The sequence below is a fragment of the Armigeres subalbatus genome, unplaced genomic scaffold, assembly GCF_024139115.2.
Source record: "Armigeres subalbatus isolate Guangzhou_Male unplaced genomic scaffold, GZ_Asu_2 Contig1733, whole genome shotgun sequence".
Lineage (NCBI taxonomy): Eukaryota > Metazoa > Arthropoda > Insecta > Diptera > Culicidae > Armigeres > Armigeres subalbatus.
In genome coordinates, this window is record NW_026942543.1 from 79639 (window position 1) to 103170 (window position 23532).

At 42.5% G+C, this 23532-nt stretch overlaps 1 protein-coding gene across 1 annotated transcript in view; it reads left to right on the forward strand.

Moving 5' to 3' along the window:
* LOC134203276 (uncharacterized) overlaps positions 1-23532 on the forward strand; it is a gene marked incomplete at its 3' end in the record, with an annotated part of 82803 nt that overhangs the window by 32903 nt on the left and 26368 nt on the right. Inside the window, exon 2 of the mRNA XM_062678150.1 lies at positions 15997-17235. Within this exon, the coding sequence (XP_062534134.1) occupies positions 16479-17235 (757 nt within the window). The remainder of the gene's footprint in view (positions 1-15996; positions 17236-23532) is intronic.

The window sequence follows — 23532 nt, forward strand, 5'->3', positions numbered from 1 at the left end:
GAAATACTCATAATTTATCATCAAACATTGGGTTACCTTTCTACGATGATTGAACTCTGTTGAAAAATTTTTTGGGCTTCTTTGTAACCCCTAAATACATCACGACTAGCAGTACATCCAGGTTTGTTTTTACACGGTTTGGTTTTGGTCGTTTAAGACCTTCAGGGTCAATGAAGCAATGAGTTAACCCCACCAAAAAATCAAAGAAAATTCAGGAGGTATTTGAAAAGCTGTAAAAGTTCAGGTTAACCGAGAAATTAACGAATTCCAACCGCGTAAAAAAAACCTGTGTGTAGGAGTTAACTTGTCATAAGACGAGTTTGTACAGTCCCAGTGATTCCACCACCTGAAGACGATCTTATAAGTATATAATAGTATACAGTATATAATAGTATAGTATATATAAGTATATAATAGTATAGTATACGATAATAGTATACTATTGAGGTCGAAATACGTATCTGTCAAGGTACAATTAAGTGGTGGAATTTAAATGGGACTGTACAAACTCGTCTTATGACAACTTCCGATAATGATACCAGCAGAAAAATTCGGAGACGTATCGTGACAGGAAATCGTACGTAACTCCACAAGAACTCGCAATTCTAACTCCGATCGAATAGTATTCGCTGGCGTACCAAACTGACTATCTACAAAACGCTTATTAGACCGGTAGTTCTCTACGGACACGAGCCTGGACGATGCTCGTGGAGGACCAACGCATAAAAGTGCTGCGTATCATCTATGGTGCGGTGCAGATGGCAGACGATACGTGGAGGAGGCAAATGCACCACGAGTTGCATCAGCTATTGGGAGAGCCATCCATCGTTTACACCGCGAAAATCAGACGACTGCACTGGGCAGGGCACGGAATAAAAAGGCGTGCGCAGCGAGCAAGCTGGATCGATCAGGTGGAAGACGATTTGCGAACCATCGACCTTTTCGGATAATAATAATAACTTGGATAATAATAATAATAATGGAAAGAAATCACACCATGAACGTATTTCATTATTTCATGAATTTAGTTTATGATTTCATATATTATTTTTATGTGTCGTATCCAATGCGTCCAGGATTGTCCAGATGCTTTCTACGCCAAAACTATATTTTTTAGAAAAAAAAAAGTTTTTCTACAAAATTGTTCGGAATAGTAAGATCATCATTATGGTGCTACCAAAAAATAGGGTGGCACATTATATACAAAAATAAAAAATTAAAAATTTTGTTTCAGGACGCCGACATGTAATGTTCTACAAAGTTGTAGCGCAGCTCAATATTCCAATAAATTTTGCCAAAGAAAAAACGTTTTCTGTAGCTCTTATGTTGGCTGATTTAGAGTAATTTTATCTACTTGGACTAGGGTGTCCCCTAGAAAAATAGTAATTGTGATCTACTTTTTTGTTGTTTTCGATATTTTTGGAAAGTTCTCTTTGGAAGGGCTCAGAAAGTGCAACTTTTGATTGTCGATAAAAAGTTATAGTCGTTTTTCTGTCAAAATTACGTTTTTTTTCCAAATTGGAGCAGACTTAGAAATAAGTTTACACGTCATTTGAAAGAGCAACTCATATTCTTTATTTTATAGAAAAATGAGAGATATATTATTTTTTGCCTTTCTCGTACAACAAAGTTGTACCGAAAGGCTATCATTTCACAAAACAAACTTTTTATAGAAGCCTCGGAGACCCATAGTGTCATATACCAATCGACTCAGTTTGACGAGCTGAGCAAATATCTGTCTGTCCATGCGTATGTATGTGTTTTTTTTTCTTGCTAAGCAATGGAGGGGGAATCTGCTCCACAGACATCCTGGGTTGACCAGGAAGTGCGGGGTTAGGGGCCACCTCCAACGAGGGAGGCAGGACTGCATCCCCGACCCGCTAAACCGTTCCCATTGCCGCCAAGCCCATCGTCCCTTCGGTACAACCAGAAACTAATGCTTCAAAGGGGGGCCAGTGCATAACGCAACCTCGAGGTTAGCTGCGTGTCCTTGAAGCATCGAACATCGTGACTCGATTTTTTAGAAGAACACCATGGTATCGTGCCAGCGCATTGCCGGCTTTCCAGGTGGCCTTACCACGCCCTATGTCCTCGGAAGGTGGGCAGGGTCGACTTCGCGCCTGCTTCCCTCTGCACGCTCAATCAAGAATGATGATGCCGCGTGCACCCCAAATTGACCTTTCTGCGACAGGTCTATTCGCCAGCACACAGAGAGACTTGTCGACGCGGTGCCTACGCCTGCCCCAGCCTTGACGAGGACCCCTTTGCGTCCTAGGGCTCGGAACCCGCCCGGTTGACCGACGCCGCGAAAGCGACGATACCATGTTGTTCTTCGCGCGGCCACTTGTTCGATACAAGGATCGAGTTCGACCACAGGGCACCGGTATGACCCATGCAGCCGACTCCGAACCCTTGGACCACCTCTTATTTGCGCCTGAACTAGCCATTCCTCGAGTCCACGCGCCACCTTCTGTAGCCTCCGAGACGATTTGGACGATAGCCGATAAAACGGCGTTCCAGCCAACTTCATCTTTACATCCACCGAACTAGGTTGTCCGGGGTAGGTGTCCAGACCACATGTGGCAAGCATGTGGTCACGCATTGTGCGAAAAACGCGGGCGCACGAACAACAAGTGTTCCGCCGTTTCCTCTAAACCTGCGCACACCGGACACTCGGGCGAGACCGTAGGTGTAGGTACTGTCTGAAGCAACCATGGCCTCTAAGGACCTGGGTCAGGTGGAAAGTGATTTCCCCATGGCGCCTCTTGACCCACGTACCTATCTCCGGTATCAACCCATGTGTCCATCTACCCTTAGTGGAACTGTATGACTGAACGACTTTGATAGAAACCAACTCCTTTAGAGTTCAATTTTATTTACTCAATAATTTCCAGAGTGCCTCCAATTTACCGACAGACTCACTCCTCAACGGTATTTTTCTTAATTGGAATAGGTCCGATGTCGGTTTGGTTTCGAATGTTTAGATGGTTGGTTTTTTTTATGCGACTAGGTTCAATAGCAATTCCGATCATCGATCAGCCCACTACTTAGCTGAATTTCATTGATCTGACTCGGTCCAATGGTGTCTTCAAACCATTGACATTTTTTCATTTATTTAGTCTACATCTATACAGATAACACTGAATCAACAATTTGACGCCACAATACACGGTTCGAGGCCGCATCTCTCCATCCTCGAATACGCCCCACGCTCGCCAAGTCGTTCTGCACCTGGTCTGCCCATCTCGCTCGCTGCGCTCCACGTCGCCTCGTACCTGCCGGATCGGAAGCGAACACCATCTTTGCAGGGTTGCTGTCCGGCATTCTTGCAACATGCCCCTGCCCATCGTACCCTTCCGGCTTTAGCTACCTTCTGGATACTGGGTTCGCCGTAGAGCTGGGCGAGCTCATGGTTCATTCTTCGCCGCCACACACCGTCTTCTTTGTACACCGCCAAAGATGGTCCTAAGCACCCGTCTCTCGAATACTCCGAGTGCTTGCAAGTCCTCCTCGAGCATTGTCCATGTTTCATGTCCGTAGAGGACTACCGGTCTTATTAACGTCTTGTACATGACACATTTGGTGCGGTGGCGAATCTTTTTCGACCGCAGTTTCTTCTGGAGCCCGTAGTAGGCCCGACTTCCACAGATGATGCGCCTTCGTATATCACGACTAACGTTGTTGTCAGCCGTTAGCAAGGATCCGAGGTAGACGAATTCCTCGACCACCTCGAAGGTATCCCCGTCTATCGTAACACTGCTTCCCAGGCGGACCCTGTCGCGCTCGGTTCCACCCACAAGCATGTACTTTGTCTTTGACGCATTCACCACCAGTCCAACTTTTGTTGCTTCACGTTTCAGGCGGGTGTACAGTTCGGCCACCTTTGCAAATGTTCGGCCGACAATGTCCATGTCATCCGCGAAGCAAATAAATTGACTGGATCTGTTGAAAATCGTACCCCGGCTGTTACACCCGGCTCTCCGCATGACACCTTCTAGCGCAATGTTGAACAACAGGCACGAAAGTCCATCACCTTGTCTTAGTCCCCGGCGCGATTCGAACGAACTGGAGTGTTCGCCCGAGATCTTCACACAGTTTTGCACACCATCCACCGTTGCTTTGATCAGTCTGGTAAGCTTTCCAAGCTGTTCTCGTCCATAATTTTCCATAGCTCTACGCGATCTATACTGTCGTATGCCGCCTTGAAATCAACGAACAGATGGTGCGTTGGGACCTGGTATTCACGGCATTTTTGAAGGATTTGCCGTACAGTAAAGATCTGGTCCGTTGTCGAGCGGCCGTCAACGAAGCCGGCTTGATAACTTCCCACGAACTCGTTCACAAATGGTGACAGACGACGGAAGATGATCTGGGATATCACTTTGTACGCGGCATTAAGGATGGTGATCGCTCGAAAGTTCTCACACTCCAGTTTGTCGCCTTTCTTGTAGATGGGGCATATAACCCCTTCCTTCCACTCCTCCGGTAGCTGTTCGTTTTCCCAGATTCTGACTATCAGTTTGTGCAGGCAAGTGGCCAGCTTTTCCGGGCCCATCTTGATGAGCTCAGCTCCGATACCATCCTTACCAGCTGCTTTATTGGTCTTTAGCTGTTGAATGGCATCCTTAACTTCCCTCAAGGTGGGGGCTGGTTGGCTTCCATCGTCCGCTGAACTGACGTAGTCATCTCCTCCGCTGCCTTGACTTTCATTGCCTGTACTCTCAGCGCCATTCAGATGTTCCTCGTAGTGCTGCTTCCACCTTTCGATCACCACACGTTCGTCCGTCAAGATGCTCCCATCCTTATCCCGGCACATTTCGGCTCGCGGCACGAAGCCTTTGCGGGATGCGTTGAGCTTCTGATAGAACTTGCGTGTATCTTGAGAACGGCACAGCTGTTCCATCTCCTCGCACTCCGCTTCTTCCAGGCGGCGTTTCTTCTCCTGAAAAAGGCGGGTCTGCTGTCTCCGCTTCCGTCTATAACGTTCCACGTTCTGCCGGGTACCTTGCTGCAGCGCGACCGCCCGCGCTGCGTCCTTCTCCTCCAGAATCTGTCTGCACTCTTCGTCGAACCAATCGTTCCGTCGACTTCGACCCATATACCCGACGTTGTTCTCCGCTGCGTCGTTAATGGCTGCTTTGACTGTATTCCAGCAGTCCTCAAGAGGGGCCCCATCGAGCTCACCCTCTTCCGGCAACGCTGCCTCGAGATGCTGCGCGTATGCAGTGGCGACATCAGGTTGCTTCAGTCGCTCTGGGTCGTACCGCGGCGGTCGTCGGTACCGAACATTGTTGATGACGGATAGTTTTGGGCGCAGTTTAACCATCACCAGATAGTGGTCAGAGTCGATGTTAGCGCCACGATATGTCCTGACGTCGATAATGTCGGAGAAGTGCCGTCCATCAATCAGAACGTGGTCGATTTGTGATTCTGTCTGCAGTGGCGATCTCCAGGTGTACCGATACGGGAGGCTGTGTTGGAAGTAGGTGCTGCGAATGGCCATATTCTTGGAGGCGGCGAAATCAATTAGTCGTAGGCCGTTTTCGTTCGTCAGCCGGTGAGCGCTGAACTTTCCAATAGTCGGTCTAAACTCCTCCTCTTGGCCAACCTGAGCGTTCAAATCTCCTATGATGATTTTGACGTCGTGGCTTGGGCAGCTGTCGTACTCACGTTCCAGCTGCGCGTAGAATGCGTCCTTATCATCATCAGTGCTTCCGGAGTGTGGGCTATGGACGTTGATTATGCTGAAGTTGAAGAACTGGCCTTTGATCCTCAACCTGCACATTCTCTCGTTGATCGGCCACCACCCGATCACGCGCCTTTGCATGTCGCCCATCACTATGAAAGCTGTTCCCAGCTCGTGTGTGTGTTGCCGCAGCTCTGGTAGATGGTATGATTACCTCTAAACGTTCGCACCATTGATCCTTCCAACAAACCTCCTGCAGCGCTACGATGCCGAATCCACGGTCCTTGAGCACATCGGCGAATATGCGTGTGCTCCCGATGAAGTTGAGATTTGCAGTTCCACGAACCGAGTTTCCAATCGCTAGTCCCTTTTCGTCGCAGTGGTCTTCGCCGATGGTTCCGGTCCGTACTCTCTTGTTGATTGTTCGTTGCTTATGATTTTTAAAGGCTGGCTTGCAGGGCCTGACACCAAACCCCCTAAATTTCCGGAGGACCATTCCTCCTTATTTCCGGTGGACCATGGTGCACAGTTTCACTTAGAGTCCCTCGCTGGCACTCGGACGATGATCAGCCGCCCCTAACATGGGGAACAGACGCTGTTGTGAGCCGATCCTGACATGGAGAACAGACGCTCAATAAGATTTGCACCTCCGGAGAGGAGCAAACCCCCCTTCCCTGTCAGCATACGACCATAGTTCCCACCGGGGTTGGTTACCCGATCTTCCCTAAGGTTGCTCGTATCCCGGCCAGCACCGCGGGGAGGTAGAGATAGGAGTTGCTGGGTAAGAGGCTAAGGACCGCGAGATGGGGTCTATTTTATTCCTTCAGGTACGCGAAGTACCAATGGTACGCTTTACCCAGCATTTGCCGTGACCTTTGACATACTCCAGGATTGGATTCTTCTTGATCTTAGTCTCAACAAAGTGCTAGTTTTTTGGTAATGGAAGTCTATTTTTGACTTAATATTTAAGCGTTTTACTAGCTTTCAATGTTTGTTGGAGTTGATCCAATTTCGATTTGGGCCATCATCGGTCTACTTACGTCAGGTTTTTTTTATGTATACATAGCTATAAATAAGTCCAGTCCAAGTCCAAGTCCAAAAGATTCGCCACCGCACCAAATGTGTCATGTACAAGACGTTGATAAGATGGGCAATGCTCGAGGCGGACTTGCAAGCACTTAGAGTATTCGAGAGACTGGTGCTTAGGACCATCCTTGGCAGTGTATAAGAAAGCGGTGTGTGGCGGCGAAGAATGAAACACGAGCTCGCCCGGCTCTAGGTAGCTAAAGCCGGAAGGGTACGATGGGCAGGACATGTTGTAAGAATTCCGGACAGCAACCCTGCGAAAATGGTATTCGCTTCCGATCCGGCAGGTACGAGACGGCGTGGAGCACAGCGAGCGAGATGGGCAGACCAGGTGCAAAACGACTTGGCAAGCGTGGAGCGTATCCGAGGATGGAGAGATGCGGCCTTCAACCGTGCATTGTGGCTTCAAATTGTTGATTCAGTGTTATCTGTTTAGATGTTAACTAAATAAATGAATGAAATAAGTCCAGTAATATTCCTTCAAATCATCGACTGGCTTTGGATTTTGCTTTATCCGAATGGATCTGATGCTGATTTTGTCCACAGGGTTTTTCGTGATCCAGCTAGGTCCGTAGTGCGTAGGCTCACAAAAAATGCATTTTCCATTTGATTTGCGTAAGTTTATTCTATCTTTTGATTATTTGACAATCCTTACTTTAACCACACACGAACATAGTATACGGAACTAATTAATGAATTATTTAAAAAATGCATTATGATCATAGGTACTTTATGATTTTGATCCCCGCCACTCTTCTCAAATCAATTGGCATGGCTCTGATAAGTTCTTAGCGTATTTTGCGAATAGTAAAAAAATACTTCGAAATTTCAAACATTCTCAGAAGGATTTCCTGCAATCTACAATTCCTGACATTCAAATTATTATACAAATGTAATTTTTTTTGTGAAAAAAGGGCGCCCAATTATTGTTTCGTCAAGGGCACTGGAATTCCACGCTACAGCTCTGGATATATACAATCAATATCATTTTAGTATACAGTTACTATGAGAAGGGTAGAGGCAAACGCACTCTTGGTGACTCGAGGTTAGTTTACAATGTTTAAAAATGCACAGGGCTTAGGATTTGGGATCAGAAAATTTCAGCTTCTAATCCAGCCATTTGGCGTCAGAGACGATGTGTGGTCTCGTCGTGCTCGAGGAATGGTTCGACTGGGAGCATCTTCCGGATGGCAAGAGCTATGAAGCTCTACGAAACAAAAAGGCAGAGACCAAACAAAAAACAACTTTGAAAGAAGAAAAAAACACTAAATTTTTATTTTTTTTTGTCAGAAGTTCAAAGAAAACTATAAATGGCCTGCATTTAGACAACATCACGATCTACCAAAACACTTCAAATTTCCCTGAAGAAATGGTTACCTGGCGTCATTTTCCGAGCAGAACCAAACTACGTGATCGATGTCATCATAACCGGCTCCGCAGGAGAATGGAACCATTTATAGGAAAGCCAATTATGTAGACTTATGTACATGCACTAAAGAGAGGTGTCACAAAAACACAGAGGACGTAACAATGGACGAACGTCAAAGACGAAACACAGAGTGCACTGTGAAAAACGCACAATGCGAATCCATATAGGTGACAGACACAAAGTACATTGTAAAAATCGCATAATGCGAATCCATATAGGTGGCAATTTGTTGAAAACTAAGTAAAACACATATTCATAACACCATTCTTATTGAACCTCACGTTGAGATGGAACAAGAGTAGCCGAACCCGAACGTCAAGGACTAGACACAGAGTACACTGTGAAAAACGCATAATGCGAATCCATATAGGTAACATACACAAAGTACATTGTAAAAAAAACGCATAATGCGAATCCATATAGGTGACAATTTGTTGAAAACTAAGTAAAATACATATCCATAACCCCACTTTTATTTAACCTCACGTTGAGATTGAACAAGAGTAGCCGAAGCCAAACGTCAAGGACGGGACACAGAAAACACTGTGAAAAACGCATAATGCGAATCCATAAAAGTAACATACACAAAGTACATTGTAAAAAAACGCATAATGTGAATCCATATAGGTGACAATTTGTTGAAAAAAACTAAGTAAAAAAAACATTTTCATAACCCCACCCTTATTCAACCTCAAGTTGAGATTGAACAAGAGTAGCTGAAGCCAAACATCAAAGGCGAAACACAGAGTACACTTTGAAAAGCGCATAATGCGAATCCATATAGGTGACAAACACAAAGTACATTGTAAAAAAACGCATAATGCGAATCCATATAGGTGAAAATTTGTTGAAAAACTAAGTAAAAAACATTCATAATCCCACCCTTATTCAACCTCAAGGTGAGATTGAACAAGAGTAGCTGAAGCCAAACATCAAAGGCGAAACACAGAGTACACTGTGAAAAGCGCATAATGCGAATCCATAATAGGTGACAAACACGAAGTACATTGTAAAAAAAAATGCATCATGCGAATCCATATAGGTGGAAGTTTGTTGAAAAACTAAGTAAAACACATATTCATAACCCCACACTCACGTTGAGATTGAACAAGCGCAGCGAGGGCTAAAATAATGTGAAGGGGGCCCTGGTGCTTCACAGGCTCCGTTTGCGGTTAGGTTCTTATTAGACCCCCCTAACCATTCACTCGTAGGCACGGTAAGCATAAAGCCGCATCACACCGAGAATTAGGGTCACCTGTATGGTGGACTTTTACCACTGGAACAGGCAATCCGTAATGTTATTCTTAGCCAGATAACCAGCTGCCGACACCACACGGCTATCTAGGCTGTTCGTGGAGAGAAGTTGACATTGACTTTACGTCAACTCTCAATGTGGCCGAACAGCCGAAAATTTTTGGAACTATGGAAAATAGCCACCGTCCAAGTTCGTCGTGTGTCCAATTTCGAGAATTGTCTATCATAAACCTCACCTTCCTATGCGCCCACCTTTGCCAGCGAGTCTGCCTTCTCATTGCCGTAGATTAAGCAGTAAGATGGGACCCAAACAAAGGTAATCTTGAATGATCTTTCGACCAAACACGCATCTGCTCTCTTATGTTTGTAAAAAAGTGAGATGCATGCTTAACAGTTTTCATCGACCGGAGTCTACGGGCTGATTGGAAATTATCCCCAAAGCGAAGTTAATAGCTGCCAGCTCAGCAACATAAACCGAACACGGTTCCTGAAGTTTTCGAAATGTGGTTGAAGTTACATTGAAAACACCAAAGCCAGTGGATCCGTTGATGCGAGAACCATTAGTGTAAAATCTGTTGTTGCAATTGACATGTTCATATTTTTCTGAAAAAAAAAGGGAAGGGAATAGATATTTGTCAAAGATGATCTGGTATTCCTTGAATATGCAGCCATACAACACTAGATTCACAACACAATCAATATTAGTTAACCGACAAACGAAACAAATGTGACAAATATTATTTACTTTTGCAGTATGTACCGACACCAGCTAAATCAGACAGTTATAGTTAGACAAAACATAAGACAAAAAACTTACAAATTACTTTAAGTTGAACACGAAGCTGAAGACTTAGTATATAGGGAAGGTGGGTAGATTTGATCCCCAGGAGACTTGACCACCCCCTGTTTTATCGAGAACTAAAGTAGTTTTGTACTAGCGTGTTTTTTAGTATAGATCCTCTAGCCAAATGACCTTTATGTGGTGAGTTATTTTTTGGATTGACAACCTTATTTATTCTGCAGGGCGGTTTGTATATTTTGACCTTCCTAAAGATTTTTTTATTGGCCACGCAAATTTGAATAACTTTTCATAACAATGACCAAATGCTTTCGTTTTTTCACAGTACAAAGCCATAAATGTGCTTAATGATTTGTACTGATGAAAATGTCAACATTCCATCAAAGTTTTAGGATATTTGGATTTGAAGTTATTGCCTCAATATGGGGACATTTGATCCCTCATTAGTCACCCATACAAAAATTTGGCGAAAAAACTCAAAAAATATAAACCTGTTCTCAGGCTTCTAATTTGTTGTAGATTTGACAGATTTGACGAAGGGTTGGCAGGAAAAAATATTTATTGCGTAGATATAATAGAAAGGGGATCAAGTCTCCCCAAATTTTAAAATTGCATGTGCTGTCGAATTCAATAACAAAAATCGTTCATGTATACGCACAGCAATTCGAAAATTGCGCGTATTTTGAAGAAAAAAATATTTTAAAAATTGAAGGCACCTTTCTATTTTATCAAAGCAAGTTCTTTGAGAGGGATCAATTTCCCCCGAATATTTTAAAAGTAGATTTTTGACAGCACTCTAAAAATCGATTGTGTATCAAAACAACAATAATTTAAGGACTGTCATACATCAGTAAAGTTAAATACTATATTTCTAAGAGAGTCTGTGTGGAAATTGCGTAAGTTCATTAATTTTTAGCTGTGATACATCGGAGATCAGAAAGGGGGATCAAGTCTCACCAGTCTCCCCTATATTATAAAATGTTAACTTTCCTAAAGAAGACACTGAACTCATGTCGAAACGTCGGACGAATAATAAAACTCGTTTCAATTAGATGAGACTACATAACCGTTCTACTCATATTTATAATATTTTATTAAATCAAATACACATTCAAGATATTACTTGACAGGTACCCACCCAGGCGACACATTTGTCACAAACAGGTGTCTGTGACTCCTATAGGACCAGATTAAGTCACGTAGAAGTTGCTGCAACCGAATCAGACTGAAATTGTGCTGTAGGGTATAAACCCTTTGTTTTATTACTAACAAGCCGACCAACCGGGATTGGACAAAATAAAAGGGTGGCCAAATTTTATCAAAATTCAATTAACCAATACTCTGTGGAATATGAACCGGTTCCTTTGGTTTTGGAATACTGTACAGCAGGAAATTCATCTTGTTTTGAAAAACTAGTCCAGAATCATGTGATGCCCACAGAAAAATTCCGGATTATATGAGGGCATATCAAAAATGCTAGATAGAATATTATTTACAAAGGTGAAATATCGGTTGTATGACATTTGCCAGAAAGCCATTCGCCAGAATGCACCATTCCCCAGAATGGTCATGCACGCGTTTGCCCCTTTTGTGCAATAATTTATAACGCCATGAAATTTTGGCAAATTTTGGCATAACTGTGAACAGCGTCAAAAGGGGGGCGGGGGCTTCATTCAGCAAAGGACATTTCCCATTATTTTTTTGTTATTGTTTTCTAGTGAGGAATATAAACACCGCACCGGTGTATAATAGAACTGAAAAGACGTTTTTCTTTCGAAGAAAGCATACATAAGCCGGGTATAGCCGCATGCCCGGGTTAAGGCAATGGCGGTTGTGATCCTTTCTTTCAAATAGGTGTTTGCCCAGATTAAGACAAACATTTGGATTCGGACAAACAAATGGATTTGATCCCGGATTAAAGCAATGGTGGATATGATCCCCTCTTCAAAAGAAGGCGCTTGCCCGGATTAAGGCAATGGTGGATGTAATTCCTTCTTTAAAAGTAGGCGCTTGCCCGGATTAAGACAATGGTGGATGTGATCCCTTCTTTAGAAATAGACGTTTGCCACAAATGAAGCAATGGTGGATGTGATCCCTTCGTTAAAAGTAGGCACTTGCCCGGATAAGGACAACGGTGGGTGTAATTCATTCTTTAAAAGGAGGCGCTTGCCCGGATTAAGGCAATGGTGGGTGTGACCCCTTCTTTAAAAGAAGACACTTGCCCAGATTAAGGCAATGTTTTTTTATTGTCTTTATTAATGAGGTTTTCGGCCCTAGACCGGTTCACCTCATAAGGCAATGTTGAATAAGATCACTTCTTTAAAAGCAGGCACATACCCAGATTAAATCAATCTTGGATATGATCCCTTTTTCAAAAGAAGGCAGTTACCCGTGGATGTAATTCATTCTTTAAAAGGAGGCGCTTGCCCGGATTAAGGCAATGGTGGATGTGATCCCTTCTTTAAAAATATACGTTTGTAAGGAAAAAGCAATGGTTGGTATGATCCCTTCTTAAAAAGTAGGCGTTTGCCGGTATTAATTTAATGGAAGATGTGATTCCGTCTTTAAAACTAGGCGCTTGCCTGAGTTAAGGCAATGGTAGATGTAATTCCTTTTTTAAAAGTAGGTGCTTTCCCAGATTAAAGCAATGTTGGATGTGACCCCTTCTTTAAAAATAGACGTTTACCAGGATCAAAACAATGGTGGAAATGATCCCTTCTACCAAGTAAGGCGCTTGCTAAGGCAATGGTGTATGTAATTCCTTCATTAAAAGTAGGAGCTTGTCCGGATTAGACACTCCGATCGAATAGAGTTCGCCGCCGTACCAAACTGGCTCTATACAAAACGCTTATTAGACCGGTAGTTCTCTACGGACACGAGACCTAGACGATGCTCATGGAGAACCAACGCGCACTAGAAGTTTTCGAAAGAAAAATGCGTACCATTTATGGTGGGGTGCAGATGGCGGACGGTACGTGGAGGAGGCGAATGAACCACGACATCAGCTGTTGGAAGAACCATCCATCGTTCACACCGCGAAAATCGGAAGACTGTGGTGGGTCGGGCACGTAGCCAGAATGTCGGACAGTAATCCGGTGAAAATGGTTCTCGACAACGATCCGACGGGAACAAGAAGGCGAGGTGCACAGCGGGCAAGGTGGATCGATCAGGTGGAGGACGACTTGCGGACCCTCCGCAGACTGCGTGGTTGGCGAAGTGCAGCCATGAACCGAGCTGAATGGAGAAGTCTTTTATTTGCAGCACAGGCCACTCCGGCCTTAGTCTGATGATAAATAAATAAATTGTCCGGACTAAGGCATTGGTGGATGTGATCCCTTCTTTGGAAATGGGTTTTTGTCAGAAATGAAGCAATGGTGGATATGATCCATTTTTCTAAAGAAGACGCTTGCTCCGATTAAGGCAACGGTAAATGTTATCCCTTCTAGAAGTAGGTGTTTGCCCGTCCTCGTGTTTGAATATGGCAATTGTGGATATAGTTCCTTCTTTAAAAGTAGATATTTTGCCTAGACTATAACTTCTTCAATGAGAGCAAATAGCTGTATAGTATGACTTAAAGTTATATTGTCCAAGCGTAGATATGATTCAATTTTTGAAATGAAGTCTGCGTCTGGAATGAGGAGAAGAAATACACTGCCAATAATAATTATATATAATATATGTGTCGCCGTTATAAATTTTTGCAATAGCTCCACCCTAATATAATCGATATTGAACCATACGAGGTCTCCAGTAGCCTTGCGATCAAAGGCGTAAGATTGCCAATCCGGAGATGGCGAATTCGATTCTTGGTCCGGTCTAGGATGTTTTCGGATTGGAAACATTCTCGACACCCTGGGCATAGTGTATCCGTTGTACTTGTCACAAAAGGTACATAATCATGCAATTAATTAATAACTGAGGAAATGCTAATAGAATACTAAGTTGAAAAACAGGCCAAGTTCCAGTTGGAATGTAGAGCCATTGGAGAAGAAGAACCATACATAAATTAAATAATTACTTATTTCAGACCGCACATAAAGTGTAATCTTTTAAGTAGCTTGCGAGGTGAATAATTATGTGTGCGCTGATACACATCATAAGTTAAATCTATGGGTTTTTGCCAACAAAAATGTGTGGATTTTTGGTAGTGTATGATATCCATTCCTAAACAGTTTGTTTGATATAAGGCTAATATGAATGTATTTTTTGATAAATAGTATCAATTTTTCTTAAAATTTTCTATTGTGTTAAACAATCCCTTTTATGAAAATTGATCATACCGAGAATCCCTTCATTAGCAAATAATGCGAAATCTCCTTTATTCAAAAAAACTTTCTTTATATAATTCTTTATTATTAGTGGAATAATTGTAATTTCCAGTTTTACTATTTCTGGGGAATGGTACATTCTGGCATATGGTCCATTCTGGCAAATGGGTTTCTGGCAAAAATCATTCTGGCAAATTGATTCTGGCAAATGTCATACAATCGAAATATCGGCCCTTGTTATATTGTTTTACAGAAACTAAAGGTTTCACTAAGTTGATTAATAATATCTATAATAGCTATATATGTAGACGAAGACTCAGAAGGAATGAATTTTGTCTGTTACGCCCTTTTCAAGTGTTGGTCTAGATATATTCAATTCAATCAAAGGTAATTGCCTATTTCTGGGGATTAAACCACCCGACTTGGACATTAATTAACAACGTTGTGAAAACTCATATGTGAATATGTACATTATGTGGAAGATAATGATTTGAAAAATGTATTGGAGAGTATTGGTTACCTCCAATACATTTTTCAAATCAATATCTTCCACATAATGTAAATATTCACATATGAGTTTTCACAACATTGTAAACTAGATATATTGATCACAGATCAGATGACAAACATCTGAGATATGGTCGTTTCGCTGAGAAATATAGACATTGTGCGGCAATGTGTATGGAGCGTAAATGACCAAATCCCCCTTCTATCCACTTCCTTCTACTCAGTCGCAATCTGATTTATAAATGATCCCACTGCCAACCAAACCGATTTATTAGGGTATTTCGATTTAATTAAGATACGCAATGCCACCCAGGATTCCATCCTAATAGGTGCAGATCTAGAAATTACGAAAGGATAAATTTGTTAATTTTCAACTGAGTCTTTAAACCTTGGTTCAAGTTCATAATGATATGAATTATTTATTGTTTGTTTATCTTAAAACCCAATGTTGTATATGATAATCAACACAGCTTATCTAGCTGTGTGTTATTTAAGATTGGGTAATTATATGAACTATTTCGAGAGCTATTGCTATCGAAGATCGTTATTAGAAAGATATCACGGAATAAAATAATTAAATTAACGACCATTTGGTTGTCATTGCCAAAAATATTGTACATAACTCGTTATAGAACCCAACTTTCAACATAAATATCTAGAAGTACAATTGTTCTAATGATCTCTAACATATTATACAATCCGTTACCCAGATAAAGTATAAGATTCCTCATCCCTCATCAGTTCACAAAGCCCTATAATGAAACAATCCTATATAATTCTGCGCCTGAACAATGCCCACAAAGACAACGCCCGGCAACTTGCCCACAAATTAAAACCATCGGAATTCCCCAATTCCTGAAATATTTTCCCAACCTTCCACACCTGCATCCACCCAACGTGTCGTCGTAGTAATTCCCCATTCATTCACAACAAACTTTGTTTGCTTTCTCTCTGTCTTTACTTCCAGGGATAGACTCGACCCGACAAACAAATCAGTGACGGTGGTGAAGAATCCGTGTGGGTCCGCTATGGGTGGAAAGTGATTAGCATATCTCAAGTGTTGTTTCGTTGATACGCCGCGCCGCCACACGTCGTCGTCGTCGTCAGGAAAATGACCGTCAACCAAGGAATGTGTGTTCGTGCTCTGCGTTGACGGGAATACAGCAAACATATCTCCAGTAGCTGGTGGAAGAGTGTAAAGTGCAACCGAAGAAAGAACCAAAATCGATAAAGGATATATAAATAGCTTTGTGTCGGTGGTGGTAAAAAATGGCCGAGGGCGGAAATCACAAGGAAAGATAGGTCCTCGAAAAGCAACATATTCAACGGTTTTCATGCCACCAAATGCAGTGCGACGAAATGGTGCTCGCATTGACTGCGACCAGTGCGGCGATAAAAATAGTTACAAATAGCTGAATTGGCTTTTGTGGTTTAAAAATAGAGTCAATCATGGATTGCTGTAGCAGTAATTACATGGATTTCAGACATTCTATGAATAATAACTTTTGCTATCCGTACTCGCCCAGCATGATAAGAAGTGCGTCACCATATCCACTCCCCCCAGGGAGTGGTAGCCGCTACGGATCCGATTACCGCGGGGGCTATTACGAGGCCAGCAGCTTCGATAAATATTATGGCGGTTATCTTCCTCCATCCGGGTCTGGCCCTCCATACGCTGGTAACTATTACGGAAGCTCGTATTCGTCCTACCGAGAGCTGGCCTACAACGAATACTACCATCCATCGTCACCGTCTTCGCATCCTTTTCCTGGGCCTGTGCCCGGAAGCTTCCATGGACCGCACATGTTCAATCGACATCAATCGCTTCCGCTTCCGTTTCAGCGAGAATCCTATTATCATCAGAGAGATCACCATCCATATGCTGCAGAGAACTTTAGTAATTTCTCCAGTAATCCTTACAAAAGAGCAGATTCTAACCATGCCAGCAGCGGCAGTACAACAAACTCAAGTACGGGAAATAGCACGACGGTAAACGGCAGTTGCAGCAGTCCCAGCAGCAGCAGCACTGCTGGAGAAACCCCCTTGTACGGCTACACGCATAGCCCAGATTATTCGGCACAATCCTATAATTCCGGCAGTAGCCCAAATCATCCCCATCACCATCGGCATCATCCGCTCCCACACCCGAGTCCCGGCGAAGGTGGTGGAAGCAGCTATACCCCATCCACAATGCCAAATGCAACAGGTACGTAGATTTTCCAGAATGACCACCCCAAACAATTCGGTAGGGAGAGAGCACGTGGGCGAGTGAAAAACTGCGATACATAGTCTGAATACATAGTCTCACGTGTTTGTGTTGGTAAGAAAATTTCGAATGAAAAATGTTCACTACCAATACACGTTTACTCGAAAACAAAAACATTGAGGTTCCCATTCTAAGTATTTGAGGATTTCCTTTCGCAGAAAACCATCATTGCTTTCACATTCAAAAAGGGGGAGAGATTGGTCTTCCCACCATAAACACATTCATAGGCCGAACGATGCGTTATCTGTTGTTGGTGTCGGTGTTGGTTGTTCATCATCTCCAACAACCAGGAAAGCTCCGTTATATACAATCAAGCAAGCCGTACGATAGGGAAAATGGTTGTAAATGCATCACTGGGGTTATATTTTAGGATGCGATAAATCGAAAAAATATTTCTCGATATATTTTTTTAAATTATTGTCCATGCCCCGTCCATTCTAATGACCTCAAATAACCGGCTAAAATACACGACATTAGCAAGCCTGAGGGGTAGGGTACACAGCGTCGTGAAACTGCAATGGTTTCATTTATAAACGATATAGTTTCATAGCGTATTGATTAAATAAATTTTTTATCGAAATTAGATTGCTACATACCATCTCGACAACTGCGTCAGCGACATACATTTTTAATTAATCACTGCCGTACAAATTATGCAAAATTCGGACCTCTCAATCAGATGATGGCCATCTATAATCAACACTGCGAAACTATTGACTTTACAATGTCTCGGCAGAACCTAAAAAAATATTTTGTCACAATTCGAAACCTACACATCTAAATTTACATTAAATCGCAAATTTAAACACTACCTAACCAAACTATTTTTATTTATAGCATTAAGAAAATAAAGAAAAACATTTATATAGTACATGTACTAGTCTACGTCGGTTGACGAAATAAATAAATAAAATAAACAATCAAAATCGGAATGGACGCTCTGAAGTGTGAAGTTACATTTTTTATATATCTTTATTAGGGAGACTTTCAGCCCAAGGCTGGCTCGTCTCGAACAGTGAAGTTACATTTCCTCGCTGTTGGCCATCGCCGATGGCTACAGCAGAAAGGTTTATCACCGCAATAGCGTCTGTAGTCATGTGGCGATTAAGACATTTTTTTCTCGCAAGATTCGTTGTGTTGGCATTGGTGGTTGTAAAAGCGCATCAAAACCGAAAATCGGTGCTTTACATGACAACCAAATCAAACGGAAGAGAGATGATTAGAGACTTTTTTAATGGACCTAGTGGAGAAAGTGCTAAAATCAAAATTTGATAAGTAGGAGATACTTTAAAATTTTGCTAATCTGAATTAGCTTTTAATTCAGTGAGTTCACTTAAAATCAAAATACTTTTCAAGTGATCCGGGGTTTGTTAAAATCTATTAAGTATTTTCAATCACTTACGACAATGAAACTTGGTGCTTGGTGCTTTCAATCAAAACGCCCTTGAAAGGGTCTACCTGTGCGCATCTAACCGAGGAACGTCTCCGGAAAAACTCAACTGCATTAGGGCTGCCAGGTCCCTCAATAAGTACTGCGTCCCAGCTTTCGCAAGATTCCAAACCTATGGCATTCAACTACTTGGATCGGAGGCGGTCTCTTGGTAACGATATTTGTCAGCTTTTTTCTAAATCAAACTGGTACGTAAGAACCGTCGCTTGGTTTAAATTTTACGTTCGTCCAATACATTGTCTTGTGGTTTAAAAAAGTTTTTTTTTTTTTTTTTTCGAAAAAAGATAAAATTCTTGTCAGCTGTTAAAAATTGCTTCCGGTCACAATCGAGGCATACTTCGATCGCTTCTCTGGGAAGTCCGCAAAGAGTTCCTACTATAAATCCTCCAGGAGCTCTTCAGAGGACTCCTCCAGGAGTTGTTTCGAGAAGTCCTCCAAGATTTTGTACAGGAAGCTCTATAGATGTTCCGTCATGAGGTACTCCAGGAGTTTGTTCCTGAAAGCCATCCAGAAAATTCCCTAGGAATTATTTCAGGAATTCAAGTTGGAAGTCCTCCAAGGCTTCCAGGAGTTCCTTCGGGAAGTTCCCCAGGAGTTTCTTCGCGAAGTCATCCAGAAGTTCCGCGTGGTAGTCCACCAGGAGTTCCGCCTAGCAGTCCTCCAAGAGTTTTTGTCTGGAAATCCCTCAGAAATTATTCCTGGAGATCCTTCCGAAGTATATTCTGGAAGTCCTTCGGAAGTTCCACCTAATGGTTCGTTATTAGAATTCAACTAATAACGGAGTATGAGCGCTAGTTGCGGTAACTTAAACTAAATGATTGGAATTTTGTTATCATTTAGTCTAAGTTACTGAAACTATAGCTATAACTTCGTTACTAGTGGAATTCAAACAACGAACCATTAGGCAGAGTTGTAGAAAAACCTTCGCACTAGAAGTCCACCATACAACATATTTTGAAATTCAGCTTCTGGAATGTGTTATTGACAAACTACTAAATGATCGAACGCAAATTACTGAACGATCGTTAGCATCCTTGCCGGAAGTCCACACACTCAGTTTTTATTTCTGCAGTCGGCTAAATCCATACAGCCGTGGCCCAGCGTAATGAAAAACTAATAACCCGTCAAAAATTAGGTTGGTTAGCTGGATTTCGCCAAATTATTCACCAAAATTATACTTTGACAGATATCTCGGAGAAAAACATGTTTGCTGGAGCTCGGCTTTGCGAATCTCGGTAAAAGTTGAACAAATTGCTGAGAGCCCGGTAAAAAAAAGTGTGCACCAGCACTGCCGTAATCTGAAAAAGTGACGTTTACGCCATTTTCCAAAAATGGTGTTAACGAGTACTACTCATCGAGCTCTTTAACAGAAAAATGGAAAACATGCATGTTGTAAAATGGCTGTTACGTCACTTTTCCAGATTACGGCAGAGCAGTTCTTCCTGAGAGTCAGCCACAAGTTCCTCCTGAAAGTCCTTCATAAGATCCGCCTGGAATACCTCCAGGAGTTACTCTTGTCCTCCAGAAGTTCTCTCTGCAAGTCCTCTAGTAGTCCTTGCTGGAAGTCCTCAAGTAGTCCCTGCTCCCCCAGGAGTTCCGCTAGGAGTTCTTCAGGATTTTCTCTTAGATTTTGGTCCTGAACGATGAATGCGTGCAACGCTAAATATCTCATCAGGCCCATTGAGCCGATACACAGTAAAAAATAAAAAGTAATATCACATATTTTATTTTTAAATTTTAAATTTTTAATTTTTAAGAATTTCTACTTGAATTTCCCCGAACATTTTTTCAGAATTTTCCAAATATTTCTTTAAAAACTATCCCGAAAAGTAATTAGGAAAGCTTTGATCACCGCGTGACTTTATCGAAATTAATTTATTGGCTTTTTCGGTGATAATTATACTCAGGGATTGAACTTAGCCAAGTTAGACAAAGTTGTAGACAAAGTTGTAGAGAGGAATCAGCGCTAGAAGTCCCTCATACAAAACTTTTCGAATTTCGCCTCTGGAATAAGTTATTGGCTGAATACTAAATGATAATGAAATGATCAGTTCAATCCCTGATTATACTACTCAAAGCGAAAGGGAGTAGATGATAGTAATGAAGATACAGATTCGATTGACACCGCAAGCGAGCGGTAAGTGTGAAAGGAATAGAAACTGAAGAAGATTAGCAGAGGGCCATATTAGAGAACAAGCATTGTTGAAATCGCTTTTATTCTGCCTAACGTCCACCCAGGAACGGCTTGGATAGTAACGTGGTGATCACTGTACCAAGACAGGCAAAATAACAGCGATTTCAACCTGCTAATGTGCTGTTTGGCAAGCGTAAACAGTAGATACAAGAGCGCGCTAAATCTCTTCACGCATAACTCTCGCAAGCTCTTACTTCGCCCAAATTGAATCTTATTCGAATTTCATCAATTTTTCGTCAATTGGATTCTATAATTAGGAAAGCTTTGATCACCACGTGACTTTATCGAAATTAATTTATTTGCTTTTTTCGGTGATAATTATACTATTCAAAGCGAAAGGGAGTAGATGAAAGTGGGTGGACGTTAGGCAGAATAAGAGCGATTTCAACAATGCTTGTTCTCTAATATGGCCCTCTGCTAATCTTCAGTTTCTATTCCTTTCACACTTACCGCTCGCTTGCGGTGTCAATCGAATCTGTATCTTCATTACTTTCATCCCTTTCGCTATCAATAGTATAATTATCACCTAAAAAACCCAAGCAGCACATAAGTTGCACATAGATCGCAGTAACTTATGTGTGACCAGATTCAGTCATAATTAAGTTGCTGCAACCAGTTTCACTTGATTTGTGCTGCTTGGGAAGCCAATAAATTAATTTCAATATCCCGAAATGTATTCTCATGTTTAGAGCTGTGCGCCGGCAGCGCAATAGATCGTTTTCAATAAGCGGTGACAGTGCGGCGGTGTCTTGCCATTGGTGGCGGCAACGGCGCCGGCGAAGTTTCTCCAGGAATTCCTTCGAAAGTTCCTACAGGAATTCCTTCGAAAGATCCTAAAGAAATTCCTTCGGAAGTTCATCCAAGAATTCCTTTGGAAGTTCCTCCAGGAATTCCTAAAGAAGTACCTTCGGCAGTTCCTTCAAGAATTTCTTCGGAGGTTTCTCCAGCAATTCCTTAGGAAGTTCCTCCAGAAATTCTTCGAAAGTTCCTCCAGAAATTCTTTCAGAAGCTTCTCCAGGAAATCCTTTGGAAGCTTCTCCAGGAATTCCATCGGAAGTTCCTCCATGAGTGCCTTCGGGAGTTCTTCCAGGAATTCCTTCAGAAGTTCCTTCAGGAATCTTTTCGAACGTTCCTCCAGGAATTCCTTTGTAAGTTTCAGTAGGATATTTTTTCGAAGGTACCTCCAGCAATTCCTTCGGAAGATCTTCCAAGTATTCTTTGGAAGTTTTTCCAGGAATTCCTTCGAAAGCACCTTCAGCAATTCCTTCGAAGTTACTCCACACTAATTACGTAAGCAATTTTTCTGGTTTTTTTTTTCAAAAAATTCCTCCAGGAATCTTTTCGGAAGTTCCTCCAAGAATTCCTTTGGAAGTTCCTGTAGGATTTTTTTTCGAAAATACCTCCAGCAATTTCCCCAAAAGCTTTACAAGCTACTACAAGCCTTTTTGGATCTTCAAAACGTCCTGGAGTTCAAAACATGCGATCTACCCGATCATGCAAGCCCTGAACGATGTATCCGTTAAGCGCTAAACATTACAGCAAGTTAATTGAGCCAATTCGATTTAATTCATTATTCTTACAAGCTACAATATGGTCTCCATGATTCGATGTTCTACGACTCGCTATCGACTCGTAGAAGCAAATGATGCCATACTGAAAACATTTTCTCGGTTACTCTGATTTTCCAAGGTACTTCGATTCCATATCTCGATGTTTGCTTGAGTCAATGATCCTTTCATTAGCGATTCATAGAGGATCGACTATATAGACCCTTTTTGTAGCCGGATGATAGGAAGAGGCTCAAGAGAGGTCAATGTAAGCCACCCACCACGAGTTTCTATGGTGACGGAATCGAGGTGGTTGAAGAATTCGTGTACTTGGGCTCACTGGTGACCGCCGATAACGATAGCAGCAGAGAAATTCGGAGGCGCATAGTGGCTGGAAATCGTACGTACTTTGGACTCCGTAAGACGCTCCGATCGAATAGAGTTCGCCGCCGTACCAAACTGACAATCTACAAAACGATTATAAGACCGGTAGTCCTCTACGGACACGAGACCTGGACGATGCTCGTGGAGGATCAACGCGCACTGGGAGTTTTTGAAAGGAAAGTGTTGCGTACCATCTATGGTGGGGTGCAGATGGCGGACGGTACGTGGAGGAGGCGAATGAACCACGAGTTGCATCAGCTGTTGGGAGAACCATCCATCGTTCACACCGCGAAAATCGGAAGACTGCGGTGGGCCGGGCACGTAGCCAGAATGTCGGACAGTAATCCGGTGAAAATGGTTCTCGACAACGATCCGACGCGAACAAGAAGGCGAGGTGCACTGCGGACAAGGTGGATCGATCAGGTGGAGGCAGGTTATCGGACCCTCCGCAGACTGCATGGTTGGCGACGTGCAGCCATTCATCAAGCCGAATGGAGAAAACTTTCATGTACAGCACAGACCACTTCGACCTTAGTCTGATAGTAAATAAATAAAATTGTAGTAAGACGCGCGGCTACAAAGCAAGACCATGCTGAGGGTGGCTGGGTTCGATTCCCAGTCCCGGTCTAGGCAATTTTCGGATTGGAAATTGTCTCGACTTC